At 37.7% G+C, this 19,161-nt stretch overlaps 1 protein-coding gene across 1 annotated transcript in view; it reads left to right on the forward strand.

Moving 5' to 3' along the window:
• LOC120865375 (monocarboxylate transporter 9) overlaps window positions 1–17,516 on the forward strand; it is a 44,503-nt gene extending 26,987 nt beyond the window's left edge. Inside the window, exons 3-5 of the mRNA XM_040242627.1 lie at window positions 9,932–10,027; window positions 15,332–16,240; window positions 17,175–17,516. Coding sequence (XP_040098561.1) covers window positions 9,932–10,027; window positions 15,332–16,240; window positions 17,175–17,362 — 1,193 coding nt within the window. The 3' untranslated portion in view covers window positions 17,363–17,516. The remainder of the gene's footprint in view (window positions 1–9,931; window positions 10,028–15,331; window positions 16,241–17,174) is intronic.
• The last annotated feature ends 1,645 nt before the right edge of the window (window positions 17,517–19,161 follow it).

A 19,161-nucleotide genomic window follows, 5' to 3' on the forward strand; every position in this document is an offset into this window, starting at 1 on the left:
TAAGAAATTCATTACAGACTTTAAAAATGGTCCACATTAAAAAAATTAGAAAAAACAAAGTGTAGTGGGAGATGGGGAGGAGTGGGAGCAGGGACGCAATATTCCATTAATGAATTGCTCAAGCTTGTTCCCAATTAATTTTCTTTGCTTTTCTGAAAAACAACTGAAAAAATCAATTTCTTGCAGTCTCTTTTCTTCATACTGATACTTGGCTACCCGGTTACTGTTTTCTTAATAATATCTTCTCGATTTTGGAAAAATTCAATTTTTTCTTCCTTCATTTTCTTGGTCATATCTTCATAGTCCATTGAGCTTGAGGAGGGCATAGCCCACATTCATAGACAATCTCATTCTCCTCTAGTGATGGCAAATTGTGTAAAGGTCATTTTCTGGATATTCACTTTAGCAGTTAGACTTTTAGAAGCCTTTTTTGGTTTGTTTGTGATGGTTATGCCTAAAGATCTCCTTTTGTCTCTCGTGGATGTTCAGTTATAATAAGGAACTCTGATTTTCTCATTAGTCTCAGGCAATATAGCTATGTAATTCCATAATACTCAGGTGAAAACTGAAAAAATATATCAGTATAATGTCTATTTCAGGATATTTTATTATAGTCCAAGCACAGATACTAAAATATTTTACATTTTTTAAATGTCTCGTAATCTTTGCAACTAACCTATGAGATTGTTTTAAAGATAAGGAAACTGAAAGTCATACAGCCAGTAAGTGTTAGAGTTGAGATTTGAATCCATACCTGCTTGATCCCAAACCTGTGCTTTTGACCAGCTAATGTTATGTTCAGAGTACTCGTGTTAAGCATATAAAGTTTGTGCTTTAATCAAGCCTGTATAAAACCATGGCAATCAGAAAGCTAGCCAGTTGCTTAAACTTTTAAACTTTTTCCATGCGGATGTTTTAGGCTAGAAGCATAACCAATAATTGCATTTGGATGCTCTAAACTTATCTTTTTTAGCATCTGAAGTTCCATTCTCACAAATTCATTTCTTAAAGTAGATATTTCTGGAATACTATATGCAATTGCCTACCTTAACCTTTGATCAAGATGATAAATCCTTCTGGCTCAGCTATTTTAAGAGGTGCTCAAATGCTTGTTCCGGAACATGGAGAGGGGGGCATTCTCCCAAATGAGACGAGAGACTTGTCTCCCGAGAGACAAGTCCTTACACACGGTGACTAGCTGTTCTAGTTTGCCCAGGATGAAGGGTTTTCCAGGATACCAGACTTCTAGTGGCCAAACCGAGAAAGTCCTAGGTGCTACCCCTGACCCCTATTTCACACGTAGAATCTGGATTCTGTAACTTGACCCTCATCACTTTTGAAGATTGCTGTATTAAAATGAACTAGTACTAAACCATTTCCTTTCTGTAAAGATAATACTGCAGGGAGAAATTTTCATAGAAGATACAGGGGCTCGATAGATGTCCGTTAAGTTAGTTTAAAATAATTCATAAACAATTTTCAAAATGTGTGCACAATTTCCAATATTTTGTTGCTTGTCCTCTTAAAATAAATGAAAATTCCATTCAGTTATATAGTCTTCTGATATACATATCTCTTATCAGTTTAATTGGTCTGGGTGTTTTTTAGTTGTAGATAAGGACTAAAAAAACTGAAGGGGACTTCCCTGGTGGTGCAGTGGCTAAGACTCCGTGCTCCCAATGCAAAGAGACGAGGTTTAATCCCTGGTCAAAAATCTAGATCCCAAGTGCTGCAACTAATACCCAGCACAACTAAATAAATAAATACAAATTTTTTTTTTAATTTAAGAAAAATGAGAAAATGAGGCTGTTTAGTAAGATTTGCTCAGACCATCACCCCATAATGCATACAAGTTGTAAATCCTTTTTTCAAACCATATAATTCTAATTCTCTATTTCTAAAGATTCTATTCTGTTACATGAATTATTGTGAAATAAAATAATCTTTAATATTTTTTAAGCTAAGATGTATTTTCTGGCCTAAGTTAAAAAAATCAGCACAATTTAGTTGGAAAGCAGACATAAGATACTTTAAAAATATATATATATTCACACAGCATGCATGTATGTAGCTTGTGTATGTTTGTTATATAAATAGAGAAAAGGAGAGAGAAAAATGCAAGAAAGAGTAACAGCCAGAGTAAGAATAGACAGAAATGGTTGAAATTAGCCAATGTAACTTAAAATTGGGAATTCAAATGAAGTTGATGGGAAAAAGAAGAAGAATAACTTTAACACTCTGTGCCAGGCTCAGACCTGGAACCAGGAGGCTGAAATGAATAAGACACAGCCTGCCCTCAGGTAGTGGCTTGGCTCATTGTCTAATTGGGGGATGAGACTTGTAAATATGTAACTCGTAACATAGCAAAATTAAGTGCAGTAATAAAATGAAAGCAACGTTCAGTGCAGGTATAGTATGTCGGGGGGTGGGGGCATGGAAGAAGGCTTCATGCAGGAATTGGTGCTTGAGCTAAGTCTACAAGGGCAGGTGGGATGTGATCAGGTGGGCACAAGTTGGGGGAGTGAGCATGGTGGGAGGACATTCCAGGAGCTCAAATGTCAGGGGCATGAGATATAGTGGATAATAGGGGTCTTTTTCGGGATATTTGCTTAAGAAACACACAGATCCTGAGTGGAATTGCAAATATGTCAAAGCTTTGTTTGCTTTATAAATAAGATCATCTATACCAATTTTTTCAGATTCCATATAGATCCAATAATATACGGTATTTGTATTTCCCTTTCTGACTTTAGTCTGTATGACAGTATTGAGGTCTATCCACATCTCTTCAAATGATAGAAATAAAGAGACAGACATAACGAACAAGCATAGAGATACCAAAGCAGAAAGGGGGAGTGGGGTGAATTGGGAAACTGGGATTGACATATATACATTACTATGAATAAAATAGATGACAAATGGGAACCTACTTTATAGCACGGGAAACTCTACTCATTGCTTTGTGGTGACCTAAAATGGGAAGGAAATCCAAAGAGAGGATATATGTAAATGTATAGCTGATTCACTTTGGTGTACAGCAGAAACTAACACAGGCTTCCCTGGTGGCTTAAACGGTAAAGAATCTGCCTGCAGTGCAGGAGACATTGGTTCAATCCCTGGGTCCGGAAGATCCCCTGGAGAATATTCCAATTCTGAAATATAAAACCTGAAATAAAAATATAAAAAATAAATTTGTAAAAAAGCTTGATTTGCAGCAGAGACCTGATGATGAAGGGTCTTAATGCAGGAGAGTGATGTGATGAGAACTGTATGATAATTAGAAGATAGATTGGTGGACAGAGTACTGGAGGCTGAGACAGCAATGAGGAAGCCATTTGTTCGGAACAGAAAAGATCTGGAGATGAATTGAGGCAGTGGCAGTCCACAGAGTGAGAGGTTGATAATTTAAGCAGTAGGTGTGATAACGAACTTGATGTCTGGGGGAGGAGATGAAGGAAAAAAGGCCTCTGAGGTTATGGTCTACCCAGAGATATGTGAAATAAACATAAGGTATGGAAAAGAAATGTAAGAACATGTAAATATGTTTCAGTTCAGTTCAGTCACTCAGTTGTGTCCGACTCTTTGCAACCTCATGGACTGCAGCACACCAGGCTTCCCTGTCCATCACCAACTCCTAGAGCTTGCTCACACTCATGTCCATCGAGTCGGTTATGCCATCCAACCATCTCATCCTCTTTCATCCCCTTCTCCTCCTGCCTTCAATTTTTCCCAGCATCAGGGTCTTCTTCAAGGAGTCAGTTCTTCACATCAGGTGGCTAAGGTATTGGAGCTTCAGCTTCAGCATCAGTCCTTCCAATGAATATTCAGGATTGATTTCCTTTAGGATTGACTGGTTAGATCTCCTTGCAGTGCAAGGGACTCTCAAGAGTCTTCTCCAACACCACAGTTCAAAAGCATCAATTCTTCGGTGCTCAGCTTGCTTTATGGTCCAACTCTCACATCCATCCGTGACTACAGGAAAAACCATAGCTTTGACTAGACGGACCTCTGTTGGCAAAGTAATGTCTCTGCTTTGTAATATGCTGTCTAGGTTGGTCATAGCTTTTCTTCCAAGGAGCAAGCGTGTTTTAATTTCATGGCTGCAGTCACCATCTGCAGTGATTTTGGAGCCCCAAAAAATAGTCTCTCACTGTTTCCATTGTTACCCCATCTATTTGCCATGAATTGGTGGGACCAGATACCATGATCTTAGTTTTCTGAATGTTGAGTTTTAAGCCTACTTTTCTACTCTCCTCTTTCATTTTGATCAAGAGGCTCTTTAGTTCTTATTTGCTTTCTGTCATAAGGGTGGTATAATCTGCGTATCTGAAGTTATTGATATTTCTCCTGGCAGTCTTGATTCCAGCTTGTGCTTCATCCAGCCCACCATTTCGCATGAGGTACTCTGCACAGAAGTTAAATAGGCAGGGTGACAATATACAGCCTTGACATAATCCTTTCCCAATTTAGAACCAGTGTGTTGTTTCATGTCTGGTTCTAACTGTGGTTTCTTGACCTGCAGACAGATTTCTTAGGAGGCAGGTAAGATGGTCTGGTATTCCCATCTCTTTCAGAATTTTCCACAGTCTATTGTGATCCACACAGTCAAAGGCTTTGGCATAGTAAATAAAGCAAAAGTAGGTGTTTTTCTAGAATTGTCTTGCTTTTTTGATGATCCAACATATGTTGGCATTTTGATCTCTGGTTCCTCTGCCTTTTTAAAATCCAGCTTGAACATCTAGAAGTTCATGGTTCATGGACTGTTGATACCTTGCTTGTTGAATTTTGAGCATTATTTTGCTAGCGTGTGAAATGAGTGCAATAGTTTGAACATTCTTTGGCATTGCCTTTCTTTGGGTTTGGAATGAAAACTGACCTTTTCCAGTCCTGTGGCCACTGTTGAGTTTTCCGAATTTGCTGGCATATTGAAAGCAGGATTTTAATAGCATCATCTTTTAGGATCTGAAATAGCTCAACTGGAATTCCATCACCTCCCCTAGCTTTGTTCGTAGTGATGCTTTTAAGGCCCACTTGACTTCACCTTCCAGGATGTCTGGCTCTAGGTGAGTGATCACACTATCATGGTTATCTGGGTCATGAAGATCTTTTTTGTATAGTTCTTCTGTATATTCTTGCCACCTATGTTTATGTTTAGTTTCACCTATATTAAGTAAAAGATAGCAATTATATTTTACTAATGATTATGCTTTGAATTGTTAGTAGTATAGATATTTCATTTAAAAAATTATTATGCTATACTGGAGGTTGATGCTCAAAATTTTTTCACTGGTCACAGTCTAATCAGAAATGATTTGAGACCAAGAAAGGCTTTATCTTTATGTATTTATTCTTTTCATTAGAGTATAGTTGATTTATAATGTTGTGTTAGTTTCAGATATACAGCAAAGTTAATCAGTTATGCATATACATATACCTACTCTTTTTTAGATTCTGTTCCCATATAGGCCATTACAGAATACTGAGTAGTGTTCCCTGTGCTATACAGAAGATCCTTATAAGTTATCTATTTTATATATAGTAGTATATATATGTCAGTATTGATTTCCCAATTTATCCCTCACTCCCCAAGGAAGGCTTTAAGGCAGCGGTTCCAAATTTTCTGTTCTTCAGACTCTACACTCTTTTATTTAGAACCCCAGTTCAGTTCAGTTCAGTCGCTCAGTTGTGTCTGACTCTGCGATCCCATGAACCGCAGCACACTAGGCCTCCCTGTCCATCACCAGCTGCCAGAGACTACCCAAACCCAAGGAACCTTTAATTATGTGGATTATACTTATTTAGACTTACTTTGTTACTGTATTAACAGTTGAGAAATTTTAAAGTATTTGTTTAGTAATTCATTTAAAGATAATAATAACAAATCCAGCAAAAATACCATGTGCTATGCTGTGTTCAGTTGCTTCAGTCGTGTCTGACTCTTTGTGACCTTATGGACTATGGCTTGCCAGGTTCCCTTGTCCATGGAATTCTCCAGGCCAGAATGCTGGACTGGGTTGCCATGCCCTCTTCCAGGGGATCTTTCCTACCTGGGGACTGAACCCGCATCTCCTGTGTCTCCTGCATTGCAAATGGATTCTTTACCCACTGGGAATTCTTTACCTGGGAAAAGTCAGGTTCTTTACCTGGGAAGGGCATTAGTAACATACTTATTACAAAAACTAATTCTGTTTTCCAAAACAAAACAAAGTTTAATGAGAAGAATGGCATTGTTTTACATTTTTGCAAATTTCTGTAACATCTGGTTTCATGGAAGGAATCTGGATTCTCTGATCTGTTCAGTACTCAAATCTGTTGTAATATGTTGTTTTTGTTTTTTGTTTTTTTTTGATTGAAGTGTGTGAAGAAAATATCACACAAAGGTGTAATTGGAAAAGGGAGAGGTTTATAATACTCTCCTCACGTCACTGTAGATACTTTTCTTTGCTCCTATTCAGAAACTTGATATATGATAGTTTTCCAAGGGTTAATTGCAATATGGAAATTGAAACCACATCAGTATACTTTTCATGCTTTGTAATATTAAATCAATTTATTTAGATCTGTAACTTTGACTAGGTCAGCATTCAAGTCTGATTTTGTAACATTGTGAATTGGATATGTGAAAAATATTGGTTCTCTGAGTTAGGCAGGAACTTTAAAATGTTGACATATTTTCTTAAACAACAGCTAAAAATATCACTTCTGTTAGTATCACCAATAGGCTTGTCAGGCGAGTATATGCTCCTCGGTTCTGTCTCGTCACAACAAAGATTTGGAGTGATGGAAATTAAAGCCCCCCTCGGCGTGTCACAGCTCTCGGGTCTTAGACCGTGTTATAGCTCTCAGGTCTCGAATGGACCGTGTTATAGCTCTTAGACAAATCAGTGTTACAGCTCTATTTTATTTAGATAATAGCAGGAAAATCCATCCTTGAGGCGTAAGGGCAAGTTGACCCAAAAACACGAAGAGAAGAGCTCCCCAGCATGCAGGAGAGAGAGAGAAGCCCTCAGCCCTTTGGATCCTCTTTTTATATGTCTTTTCTCCCCCTGGGCCTGCCCTGTGTAAATTGGGCTAGCCAGGAGTGTTGTTTGGTTTACCTGAGGTCCTCACTCCGGTCCTCGGACCTTCCTTTGTTCAATTTTCGAGGGCTTTTCTCTTCCTTGTCTTTTAGCCACCACCATTCTGGACTCCTGTTGCCTATTCTAAGTACCTAACAGGCTCATCAGAAAATATTGGGGGTCAAATCACGGTGTTAGATACAAGTTTCAAAAAATTCTAATTTTTACTGGAAAATTCTAATTTTATCATTGGTAACCATTATTGTCAGTTATTTTTCTTGCTTGTTTTCAAGAAAATGTCTGCGCAACATATAAGTCTGAGTAACCATAGTTTGTCTATCAGACATTCTTTCAAATACATGCAGGGTTACGTGGAAAATTTGGCTACTTTAGCTGGCTACTAAAACAGTTGAGTAATTACTTTTTCTTGCCTTAATTGTTGCAATTCAGATGAAGCATTTAAAAAATTTTTATTTGTTTGTTTTTACTGTGAATGAGTGGTGATGAAGCATATAAGATAAGAAGGTGGATACCAATACCTTGATTTGTACTAAGGCTCTTCCAGTTTTACTCACCATCTCTTTTGTACCAATAGCATAAATGTGAACAGAGTGGGAAAAAAGCTGAAAATATATTAGTATCATTATGAAAATAGTTCTGACTTCATGCACTCTGAGAAAGACCTTGAGGGCTATCTCCTTAATAACTGATGGTTTAAGGTCATCCTAATCCTGATCTGGGAAAGTGTCATGTCACCTGTGTTTTGAAAAGTTTAGAGAAAAAGCATTTAAAATTTCTGCTACATTAAAAAAAAGTGAGGTGATCTTATCTGAAACCCATGACTTGAAATAACTTTTAAAAATTTCTTTCTTTTTAGTCTAAGGGAAAACATTTAAAAGTTACTGTTTTAACTTTTCTGGCATTGGCAAATAGAAATGTCCTTTTAATGGAGCCCTGATAACCAAATTACCCAAAAGTAAATTCATTCCCTCTCCAAAACTTTTTGAATTACAATTTTAATTAAGGGTGGCATTTTTTTTGGTTTCACAAAACTGATTGTTCAGGAACAGGTCTTATTTTATTGAAGTATATTATATGTGATAATGATAAGTATGTAAGTCAATCCAATTCATGTTTTAGTTTATGAGATATAGTATCTCTTCCCTTAAATCATACAAAAGGGTGCTGTATTTTAAAAAATTCATAATATTTAAAGTGTAATTATTTTAATCTACCTTGTTTCTTTAAGAGTACTTTTTAATACAGTCATGGATGATCATCTGAGTCTTGAGTTGTCTTAAGCGCTAATTTCATAAAATGTTTATGCAGCATATTTGTTAAACTCATGTATTCTTTCTAATCATAGTCCAGGTGGCAATCGAAAGTAATGAAAATGACTTTAATAACTCACCTAATGAGTCATGGTTAAAATTAGTTTTTAGACAATGGCTTTTATGTTGTTTATAGAGTGACCCTCAAGAACGGATGATATTGCAGAAAGAGGGCACATTTATAAGTTAGAAGTCAGAGGAATGCTTTATGGAAAACAAAACTGGGGATATTAGATCCTTAATAGGGAGAAAAAGATTAAGCTAACAGACAAGAGCCTTAAATATTGCCCTAGGGTCTAAAGAAAGGGATATTGGGTTGTAAGGTATTATTTTCCTAATCATAAAAGAATTTCAAATTCACAGAGAAATAAAGAATAGTATAGCAAGGAACCATATGAGCACCTCTTAAATGTAACTGTTGTTAATATATTATTATATTTTCTTCCACTTTTTTCAAAGAGATTTTAAGCTAAAGACATGACGTTTTATTCCTATATAAAACAATTTGCATCTGTAAAAGATTAAAACTTACAAATACACATTTTACAGTGATGGGATGATCTGAGAGCCCCAGAAGCCTTTGTTTTGTAGACTGGATGTGCCAAGCTGTGAAGTCTAGCAAAATCACTTGGAATGATGAAGGGGATTTTATAAAATTGTTTAGAGGACTTAGAGGAGGAAGAACACTGAGCTGAGGATAAATATGTGGAAGATAGCCAGAGAGAGATAGTTAATGGAGAATTTTGGTTAAATTTTGCTATTTGGTGTGTGATTTAACCATTTTCTCTATCTCTCCATAATGTCTTAATTTAAATTTACATTACTCCTTTGTGCTTTAGAAATTGGATTTTTTTGACTGACCTTAAGGGTGGTGGGTGGGAGTGAAAACCGAGGCTGGCCAAAATGTGTTCGTTGGAGCTGCACCGCTAACGTCAGAGGGATCTAGGAACACATAGTTTGAAGAGTTTTAGCCAATCAGTAACAGAATGTCCTATTAGAGTTATTTATTTATTTTACAAATACATTTTTTTATTGGAGTATAATTGCTTTACAATGTTGTGTTAGTTTTTGCTATACAACAGTGTGAGTCAGCCATATGTATACATCCCCCTCACTTAAGATATATCGAATTCTAATAAGATATATAGAATTACATATATATCCCCTCCTCTTAAGCCTCCCTCCCACCCCTCCCCCATCCCACCCATCTAGATCATCGCAGAGCATTGAGCTGAGTTCCTGTGCTATATAACAGCATCCCATTAGCTATCTATTGGTAGTGTATATACATCAATACTAATCTATCCATTCGTCCCACCCTCCCCACCCCTTGTGGGTGTTCAAACACAGGTCTGTTCTTTACATCTCCATCTCTTTTCCCTCCCTGCACATTGGTTCATCAGTACCAATTCTCTAGATTCCATATACATGCGTTAATGTACAACGCTTGTTTCTCTCAGAGTTATTTAATTACCCCTCTTTGTTTCTTGCATTGAAATAATACAGTCTGCCTTAATTTATGCAATGTCTTCTTGTGTGTAGGTCTTGGATGTGGTTTATTATACACTGCAACGGTGACCATCACGTGCCAGTATTTTGACAGCCGTCGTGGCCTTGCCCTTGGCCTGATTTCAACAGGTACATTTTCAATATAAGTACAGCACTGCCACTCTTCAGCCTTGTAATCAAAGTTGAAAGTTACCAAGCACAGATAGGTTTAACCAACCACCCCACATCTACCACTCAGGAGCATAACTTTTTTTTTTACTCTAATCCTAGAAGGAAATTATCTTCCACTGTAAATATGGGTGTAGCTTTCAAAACACACTAAAGATACATACATAAAAAAAGCTGGGGCATTAGATGTCCAATATAACATAGGAAAAGAAAACTTATGGGTCCAATAATTTGAGAATCACATCCTGGTGAGATCCTTGCTAAAAGAAGCAGACAGCACTTAAGAAAAGTACCTGAACCCTGAGAAAGACAGGAGAAATGAAAGGAAAATGGAGATCCTTTAGGCCACTGTCAAGAAGACCAATGCTGATACCTCTCCGACTCCATTTATTGTGGAACTTAGTTTTTCTAAAGTACTGATTTGTGAATACATCCAACTAGTCTATATGCATATCCAAATGACAGACTGTTTATCCTTATTATTCCTTTAATAATCAAGACCATCACTGGGTGGGAGGCAGAGTGTAAGTATAAAACCTTCTGGATTTCAAGTCTCTGATATTTTTGAGTAGTGTTTTATTTTTCAGATGTATTTTTTTTTCTAAGCCATTTAGAGAACTTATCAAAATTTCTGTGGCCAATATTTTATGAGTTTGTTTAGGAGATAAAGTGTCCAGGCTTACTGAAACTTGTACGTTTACATTGCTACTTGCTAATGGGTGGCTATTCCTGAGAGGTCAGACTTTCTGATAAGCTGAATTACTTCAGTAGTGTATCTGGCAGCAGGATCCAAACTAATGTTTTGTTCCCGAGGCCAGTGCAGCAGAGTGACTCCAGATCAGATTAAATTAAGCTGGACATTTACCCGAGGTGGTTTAAGAAAGCTTTACCAGGTAAGAAATGTGAATCATGGCCCAGGAGGAGAGAGGACCAGGCATGTTTAAAGTAGAACTGAGAGAAGAAAGAGAAAAAACAAAAAGATGGAGAATCCAGAGCAGTTCATTAGCAGTCTAAAGAACTGACAGCATCTTCCACAAGTGTGGGGAGGACTATGAGACAGGCATGGCACCTTAAAGGACAATAGTTCTTACCTATACTGTATTTTTTTTGACCATGCAGCATGCGGGATCTTCCCTAACTAGGGATCAAACCTGTGCCCCCCAGCATTGGGAGTTTGGACTCTTAACCACTGGGCCACCAGGGAAGTCCCACCTATACTGTATTATTATTATTTTTTTTTTTTGTAAAGGCACTGTAATGTAGTGACAAACCCAGACCCTGAGGCCAAATCACTGTTTTGAATCCTCTTTCACTCAGTAGCTGCCTGGTGAGACAGACAAGTTACCTAACTGTTCCGTGAAATTAACTGTTAAACCTCAGTTTTCTGAACTATAAGCTGAGGATAATAATAGTTTCCATCTATTGGACTCTACCCTGTACAGCCTGTATTGGTCCAGCTTCATGACTGAAGAAAGAACCCAGTGACATGTGAGTAGGTATAAGTGAAGCAGGCACTGGTCAAGCAGGGGATGTACAGAGAGCAGGAGAACAGCCACTTTGAGTGACTTGAGCATACACCATCCCCCTGGGGTATTAGGAATATTAAAGGAGCATATGCATAAGGCACATGGCAAGGGCTGTAAAAGTGTTAGCTATTAAAACTATCACCTAGGTTTCCCTTAACATCCAGATTTACCTGGGATGAAGGTGTTAGAAATCGTATGCTGAGAGAGTTGCTCTTGCTTTCCATTCCATCTAAAGAGGAAACCATAAGGGCCTGGACCTTAGCACACTGAACCAAAATGGACTGACTGTGGACAATCCAGATTTGGCAGAATTAGGGAGTTTTCAGTAGCAACACATAGGAAGCCAGGTGAGGCAGAAATCAGGGAGCAGTATGAATCCACTATCTTAGTCTGTTCAGGCTGCTCTAAAGTATCTTAGACTGAGCGGTTTATAAACAACAGAAATGTATGTCTCAGAGTTATGAGACTGGCAGTCTGAGATCAGGGTGTCAAGGTTAGCTGGGCTGGGTTCTGGTGAGAGCCTTCTCCTAGGTTGCAGACTGTCATCTTCTTCCTTTGTCCTCATATTACAGAACAGAAGAAGAGGGAGCTCTCTGGGGTTCTCTTTAATAAGTGCATTCATTCCATTCACGGGGGCTTCACCCTTTGACCTAATCACCTCCCAAAGGCCATACCTACTAATTCCATCATGTTGGGAGTTAAGATTTCAACTTACAAATTTTGGAGAGACACAAACATTCAGTTTATAGTATCTACCATCAGTGAAAGAGGTGACAAGAAAAATAAGACTCACGGTATAAATTTTTAAAAATTGAAAAAGAACCCCAAATCAAAATAACTGAATTAATGTGACTTAGTTTAAATATTGTGACCTAGATGAAAGAAAGAAACATGGGCATAAAGTGGAAGTTTGGGGAGTAGTCCTCCTCCCTGGTGAACAGGGATTGATAAACTAGTGCCCATGGACCCAGTCTGATCTACTAAGTGTTTTTTGGACAGGTCATGCATAAAGAATGGTTTTTACACTTTTGATTGGTTGAAAAAAAATCAAAAGAATATTTCATGGCACATGAAAATTATGTAAAATTAAAATTTCAGTGTCTATAAATAAAGCTTTATTGAAACACAGTCATACTCATTCCTTCATGATTCTTCTCTGGCTGTTTCATGTTTCAAGGGCAGAGTTGAGCATTTGTGACAGAGCTTGGATGGCCCACTGTGAGTTAATTATTTCCTCTCTAGCCCTTTTATAGAAAAAGTCTATTGACTCCTGGTCTTGAAGAAGAGTTCATCAAGATGTACATGTATATCTTACCATTTCAGGTTCCCTGAACATCAAATTCATATTTTGCCTCTTTGTGATCATGTATTCTATAGACATGCATGGAAGCATAATTAGTGCTTTATTTCACTTTTTCCTTAACATTGATGATTTTAAAATTGGGATTTTCTTTTTAAAGATTAAAAATTATAATTTTACAGTTTACACAGTTCCACAAGAGAGCTCTAGTTACTCTTCATTGCCCTGAAAGAATTTCTGCACTTTGTCTTTTGGCTGTGCCACATGGCTTGTGAGATCTTAGTTCCCTGACGAAGGATTGATCCCAGGCCCTTGACAGTGGGATTATGGAGTCCTAACCACTGGACCACCAGAGTATTCCCTGCCGTATCTTCCTAAGCCATGACTACATTTTCATGGGATGTGGGCTGAAAACACTAGTGTCCAAAGTGGAATTTTATTTTGGTGCCCTATCGTACACTTAACATATCATAGGTTTTTGATAAACCACCTATTGAAGTGATTTGATATGTTTCCCTTAATATTTCATAATGTTGATAGATAAACTTAGTTGGTGAGCAGTGGGGAATTGTTTACTTTCTCAAGATCAAAATATTTAACTTTCAAAACATCAAGAATATTTTAAAGTAATTATATGACACTTTGTTAGAACTTCTACAAAGAAATGATGTTAGAGAAAATATGAATTAATAGTAAATGGATGCTAATGCACTATGGAAGTGCATGAAATATAGTCCTCTTTTCAGTTCTTTCCATTTGTTTTCTGAAGTGCTTTTAACCTTTGAAGTATGTGCCACTTTTAAAAAGATAAGGAAGGATTCAACTTGTCTACTTTTATTACTTAATAGTCAGCACAGGGAGACTTCCTAAGTAGCCACAAAAGGATACTGTATTAACTGTCATTACACTAATGTGAACTACTGATTAATGTTTGTAAGCAAAGTTTTTTTCTTTGAGGATAAAGGAGTTAATTTTAAATATGTTAGGAATGGACAACTATGGTACCAAATTTTTAAAAAAAAAATAATTCTAAGAGTCATTTGGTTATTTGTAATTTTTACAATAAGCTTGGCATCCCATTGGGATTATGATGTAATTTGGTGTAGACCATTTAAAAAGTATGATTAACCTCTTTAGACTATTTTTTTTTAATGACAGATCACTTTCTTTCCTATTTTTTTTTTGAGTTGACATTTCTCAGTGATATTTAAATTTTAAAATAGTCAATCAACAGCTGAAATCCAAACCAGATAAGAACACTTCAAATTAATTGGGCTGATGTAATTTGCCATTCCAGTGTGGTTTGTGTGATCTACTAAAAAATGGTGTATTTACAGTGTTGCACAAGTGTGCAAGCAGGCATACTTTGTAATTTTAATATCCTATCGAAGTTCACTTTACTTTCTCATAGTTTATTAATATCAATCATTCATTCTGATGATTAGCAATGGATTTGAGCTTTCCTTGTGTCTCAAATGGTAAAGAATTAGTCTGCAATGCAGGAGACCCAGGTTCGATCCCTGGGTTGGGAAGATCCCCCGGAGAAGGAAATTGCAACCCACTCTAGTATTCTTGCCTCAAGAATGCCATGGACAGAGGAGCCTGGCAGGCTACAGTCCATGGGTTCGCAAAGAGTTGGACACAACTGAGTGACTAACACACTTGAGTTATCAAACCACTATAAATATCCTACAACTAAAATATTAATATATTCTTCATCTTAAAAAATATGAAAACTTTTCTTTTCCAAAAGGAATACATATAAAGCATGGAGCCTGTAAGTACTAAAAATGTAGTTGTATAAGGTATTTGTTAAGAACATAGGTTCCTGGGGTCAGACTGAATGCGAATGCTACCTATGCCACTTGTAGCTTTCTGATCTGTGGCAAATTTCTCAATCTTTCTGGGAATAACAATAGGACATACCCAGTAGGAGGGGCTTCCCAGGTGGCGCTAGAGGTAAAGAACCCACCTGATAATGCAGGAGACACAGGAGATGTGGGTTTGATCCCTGGGTGGGAAGATCCCCTGGAGAAGGAAATGACAACCCACTCCGGCATTCTTGTCTGAAAACGTCCATGGACGGAAGAGCCTGGCGGGCTACAGTTTATAGTCACGGAGAGTCAGATATGACTGAGCAAACACAAGCACTCACATGCACCCAATAGGATTATTGCAAGGAAACATTATTGTGCCGTGTAAAGTATTTAACACAGTGTCTGAATGGCAAATGCTAATTTTAAAAATAGATCGATCAGGGTTACTATTGTTGAGGTCATCATCGTCGTCATCTTTAGTTTTCTTGTTGTGATTTTAATGTGAAGGCACACTCATGAATGCCAGCGTGACAAAGAAATTGAACGTTAGTACTAATAATGCTTGTTCTGAGAGTCCTGATGATAAGCGGTTAAGATTAAACAGTTCCCATTTCCTTTTTAGGTTCAAGTGTTGGACTCTTTATATATGCAGCTTTGCAGAGACTGTTGATTGAGTTCTATGGACTGGATGGATGCCTGCTGATTGTGGGTGCTTTAGCTTTAAATATATTAGCCTGTGGCAGTCTGATGAGACCCCTCCAGTCCTCTGATTTCCCTTTACCTGAGAAAACAGCTCTGGAAAATGTACCAGATAGGTACTCGATTTACAAAGAAAAAGAAAAGGACCCAGAAGAAAACATAAACATGCTTGAAAAGAAGGAGGAAACATGCAAGAGCATCTTAGCCAATGGCGGCTGCAAGTCAGAGAGTCTGCTTCATAAAAACCCAGCAACAGTGGCACACACAAAAGAGACTGAAACGTACAAGAAGAAAGTTGCAGAACGGACATATTTTTGCAAACAGCTTGCCAAGAGGAAATGGCAGTTATATAAAAACTATTGTGGAGAAACTGTGGCTCTTTTTAAAAACAAAGTATTTTCAGCACTCTTCATTGCCATCTTTCTCTTTGACATCGGAGGGTTTCCACCTTCGTTACTTATGGAAGACGTGGCAAGAAGTTCAAATGTGAAAGAAGAGGAGTTTATTATGCCTCTTATTTCCATTATTGGCATTATGACAGCAGTTGGTAAACTCATTTTAGGGATACTGGCTGACTTCAAGTGGATTAATACCTTATATCTTTATGTAGCTACCTTAATAATCATGAGCCTGGCCTTGTGTGCAATTCCATTTGCCAAAAGTTATGTTACGTTGGCACTACTTTCTGGGATCCTAGGGTTTCTTACTGGTAATTGGTCCATCTTTCCTTATGTGACCACGAAGACAGTGGGAATTGAAAAATTAGCCCACGCCTATGGGATATTAATGTTCTTTGCTGGACTTGGAAATAGCCTTGGACCACCAATTGTTGGTAAGATATTTATCTTATAGTAAGCCCATTTTCAGAGAAGGCGATGGCGCCCCACTCCAGTACTCTTGCCTGGAAAATCCCATGGAGAGAGGAGCCTGGAAGGCTGCAGTCCATGGGATCGTTAAGAGTCGGACACGACTGAGCTACTTCACTTTCACTTTTCACTTTCATGCATTGGAGAAGAAAATGGCAACCCACTCCAGTGTTCTTGCCTGGAGAATCCCAGGGACAGGGGAGCCTGGTGGGCTGCCATCTATGGGGTTGCACAGAGTCAGACACGACTGAAATGATTTAGCAGCAGCAGCAGCAGCAAGCCCATTTTACTGTTCTTCTTTGCAATGTCTCTGATTACAGGGATTGCTTTTGTAATAATAGCACAGATTTATACAAAATAAATCTGCTTGGAATGCCTCTTGATCATGATTTATTCAGAATCGCTTTGCTATAGTTGGAAAAGCCAATACACTTGCTCAGGAATTTGTGTTTATTCTTCATTTGGGAGAAACCCAAAATGCCTGCTTAGTCTTGTCCAATTATTTAAGAAATTCTCTTCTAACTCCCATTAGGCCACTTTGGGAGTAGAACTGGGTAATTTATATCCTAATCCAAACTGTATATAAATTTTTAAATTAACTTTTTTATTAGGTTATAGTTGATTTACAATGTTGTGTTAGTTTCTGCTGTACAGTAAAGTGAGTCAGTTGTACATATACATATATCTACTTATTTCTTAGATTCTTTTCCCATGTAAGTCATTACAGAGTATTGAATAGAGTTCCCTGTGCTATTAAGTAGGTTCTTATTAGTTATCTATTCTATATATATAGTAGTATGTATATGTCAGTCCCATGAACTGTATATAAGCTGATGAGATTAGAGTATTCCTATATATACTATGTCTATCAAACTCACTTTTTTCTTACTCTCTTTTCAGGTTGGTTTTATGACTGGACCCAGACCTATGACATTGCATTTTATTTTAGTGGCCTCTGCGTCCTGCTGGGAGGTTTTATTCTGCTGCTGGCAGCCTTGCCTTCCTGGGATACATGCAAAAAGCAACTCCCCAAGCCAGCTCCGACAACCTTTTTATACAAAGTTGCCTCTAATTCCTCTAACGTTTAGAGGAATATTGGAAGGCGCTAAAGACTGTTTTCACACAGCGAAATTTCACTGTGTCTGATCTGAATTATTATTATTTTTTACATATCCTTTATGTACTGTATATGTAGACTCGATCTCCTGTATTTTTTCTTTTTTCCTCCCCTTTTCCAAAAAGTTGGACTACTCTGCTTTACTATTATTCATGAGTTCTGGACATTGTGAACATTTTGGCCAGCCTCAGAAGGCTTTCTCTGTGTAAAGAAATATCATTTCTCTGCTGACTCCATTAGTTCCTTTGCAGGGCAGCCAGAGGGGACTCTGGCTATTTTAAAACTGATGCAAGCAGCGTGATGAGTTATGTGTGAAGGCCGCCAGGGACTAAAACACTCTCTTCTCTCTGTTAGACTCACTAGTACATAGAAGATTTCGAGCCAGTCAGGAAATGAAAGTGGTTCCTAAAACAGCGTTAAGAATTGCTGTGGCACAAACTGGTCATTTTTTAAAAACATGATTTTTAAATTACCGTCCCCCATTTTCATGATTCTGTTTACCTTGATGAAGCGCCCGCATGTTTGGTGCCCACCAAGGACACGTCCTTTCAATTCCTAAGGTATTTGCTGAGATCTAGGCAGTCTCCAAACAAAGGGGTAGTCACCATAGCCTTTCTTCCTGGTTGGTCGCTGGAACCTCGCTCACTTTTGTCAGCAGCCACTCAATGACGTTTCCCAAGAAGTGCTGACTTTACCTGTTTCCAAATTGGAAATGCATATTTAAAGCATTCCATTCTGGCAAATGGGAAACATCCATTTGCTTTGGGCACAGTGGGGATGAATTGCCAGTCTTTGCATGTCTTCTCAGTGAGGCATTTATTTGCAACTATCAGATTTTACTGCTATCCAATTTTAATTCAAGGGCAGAACTAAAAAGTGTGTGGTGTGTGTGCGCGCATGCATGTGAGCACTGTGCTCTGTGTCTGTGTGCTCTATGGAAAGGGAAAGGGGCAATAAGATATTGATACCCTCACCCAGCTTTATTCAATTGTAAGAAAAATATTCTAGGAAGAAAATCAACATTTAATAAATTGACTTTTTTCTAAAGAAATGTTTTTTAAAACTTTGCTATGCAACAGTTTTCTATAGATCCTTTTTAAAATGTAGTTGTCTGAGTACCACTGGTAGAGATTTTAATTATGTACATCTAGGCTGTGGGCTAAGCATCTATATTTTTAATGAACTCTTCAAGTGATTCTGAGAGCACAGCCTGACTTGAGAATGACTGTTATAAGACTGGCAATAGAGAAACATTTTTTTCTCTTAAAAAAAATAAAACCAGTAAACCATTGAGGTTAGGGTTTTTTAATAAACAGCCAAGTTTGGTTCTTTAAGTAGGAGGCACTCTGCCCATTGTGCCAAAATTGTCTTTTCATTTCTTTTGAAATAGGTAAGGTTATTTTATATGTCTATGTTGCCTTTCTTCAAAGGCACCTGAAGCACTTTATAAGCTTGAATCCCCACAAAACCTCAGTGAGGTCAGTAAATAGTGCTTTTCTAGGCAGGAAACCTGGAGTTGTGGGGAACTTCATACCTGAGTGAATCCTACTCAGTAACCCAGTGGGGCTCCAAAGCGCCTTGGACTTCTGCTCCATATTCCAACTTCTGGAAAGTTTTCTGTACCTCATTCTTTAGTCACTATCAGGGTAGTAAGTAAAATAAGCAACATTCAAAAAAAATTAACTGAAATGTTTTTGTGATAAAAGTTCTTTTTTGCCAATATCATGTTCAGGAAATCCTATAACCTTTTTTTATTTTTTTTAAACTTTT

This window comes from Oryx dammah, unplaced genomic scaffold (assembly GCF_014754425.2).
Source record: "Oryx dammah isolate SB20612 unplaced genomic scaffold, SCBI_Odam_1.1 HiC_scaffold_6, whole genome shotgun sequence".
In the NCBI taxonomy this organism is placed as follows: domain Eukaryota; kingdom Metazoa; phylum Chordata; class Mammalia; order Artiodactyla; family Bovidae; genus Oryx; species Oryx dammah.